Raw genomic sequence first — 1,569 nt, 5'->3', positions numbered from 1 at the left:
GATGGAGGTGAAGCTCCTAGCTTTTAGCAATAATACAAGAACACAGGGTACCATCAGGCCCTCAGATCAAGCTACAAGACTTCAAACACACACACACACACACACAAACACACACACACACAGAGCATATATAATAATCTGAAGACCAAAGAAATCATAATATGCAAATTCCTGTGTACCACAGGCCCACGGTTCTCCTAGTGAAGGCACTAGGACCCATGGTGTGAGACAGGGTTTCTTTTCTATAATCTCAACCATTTATGTCTTCTAGATCTTTGTCTTTGGCATCCCACTCCAGAAGGGCCACCCCTGGGCCTGAAACCGATTTTCATCTTCGATATTTTTTGTGAAGCTCAATTTGGAATGGATCCATAATCCAGTGCGCTGATTTTTCTCTCCTGTATAGACTCCCTGCTTATTTATGCATCAAACCTCACCAACACCTTAGCGATGTTCTCAGGTGCATCAATATGGGGGCTTTTCCTCATAGCCCAGCTGTGTGTTGGTGTCATGGGGAACTCCCTGCTCTCCATGCTCTATCTGTACATGTTTTTATTCCAACGTCATCTGAAGAAGCCCATCGATGCCATTTTCATGCACCTGACTGTGGTCAACATCCTGAACCTCACCTTCACAATGTTACCAGACATCATAGCATGCTTCAGAATCCAGCAATTTCTGGACAATGTGGGCTGTAAAGTGGTGGTGTACCTCTTCAGAGTCACCCGGGGACTGGCCATCAGTACCACCTCACTCCTCAGTGCTTTTCAAGCCATCACCATCAGCTCTAGCCATGCCCAGTGGGTGTGGCTTAAATCTAAGTCTTCAGTGTGGATTTTCCCTTCTTTCCTCTCCTTCTGGGTCATCAATATGGTCATCTACATCCCAGTCATTACAGCTATGAAAGCCAAAAGCAATTTCACATTGGTTGGTCCCGCGATGTACAATGCATATTGTGAGACTCGGCAGATAGAAGACAATAGATCATGGTATTTCATCTCTATCTTATTATTTCGAGATCTTGTGTTTGTTATCCTCCTGATCACCACCAGCCTCTATATGGTGAGCCTCCTGTACCGACACCACAAGACAGCCCGGCACCTCCATAGTCCCAGGCTTGCTTCCCAGTCAGCACCTGAGAACAAGGCCACCCACAACATCTTCCTGTTAGTCAGCAGTTTTGTGTTCTTCTATTGCTCCCACAACATCGCAAACTTTTATTCTTTTTACACACCAGTGAAAATCCCAACACTGGATGTGATCATTTGTATTTTATCATCATGCTACCCAACCGTTTGTCCTTTTTTCCTAATGAAGAATAATAAAGTTTTTCCAAATGTAAACTCTCCTTCTCGTTGATAGGAAGTACTGGTTGTCATAAAGCATTCAACAGCTGATTGGACAGCCAAAATTTTCTTCAAAGCAGTTAAGTTCCTAGTAATATATCTGAGGAATAAATTGTGTGTACTGAACACCTGAAGTGTTGTTCAAGTTCAGAGATGCTGTAATTCTTAAAGGCTGAGGTGCTTGTGTGTTTAAGTTTGCACAAAAGGGTTCTATTGCTTATGC

At 43.5% G+C, this 1,569-nt stretch overlaps 1 protein-coding gene across 1 annotated transcript; it reads left to right on the top strand.

Moving 5' to 3' along the window:
• Positions 1-450: 450 nt before the first annotated feature.
• On the top strand, positions 451-1,359 carry LOC106000917 (vomeronasal type-1 receptor 4-like). The gene has a single exon (XM_013036137.1). It carries the CDS (start codon positions 451-453, stop codon positions 1,357-1,359), a length of 909 nt encoding a protein of 302 aa, XP_012891591.1.
• The last annotated feature ends 210 nt before the right edge of the window (positions 1,360-1,569 follow it).

Source organism: Dipodomys ordii, unplaced genomic scaffold, assembly GCF_000151885.1.
Source record: "Dipodomys ordii isolate 6190 unplaced genomic scaffold, Dord_2.0 Scaffold250, whole genome shotgun sequence".
Classification (NCBI taxonomy): Eukaryota; Metazoa; Chordata; class Mammalia; order Rodentia; family Heteromyidae; genus Dipodomys; species Dipodomys ordii.
The sequence above is the reverse complement of the archived record's forward strand: the minus strand, read 5'-3'. Positions and strand labels throughout refer to the sequence as shown.

Coding starts and splice junctions, on each gene's coding strand:
- LOC106000917 (XM_013036137.1), top strand. CDS start 451: ATGTTCTCAGGTGCATCAATATGGGGGCTTTTCCTCATAGCCCAGCTG.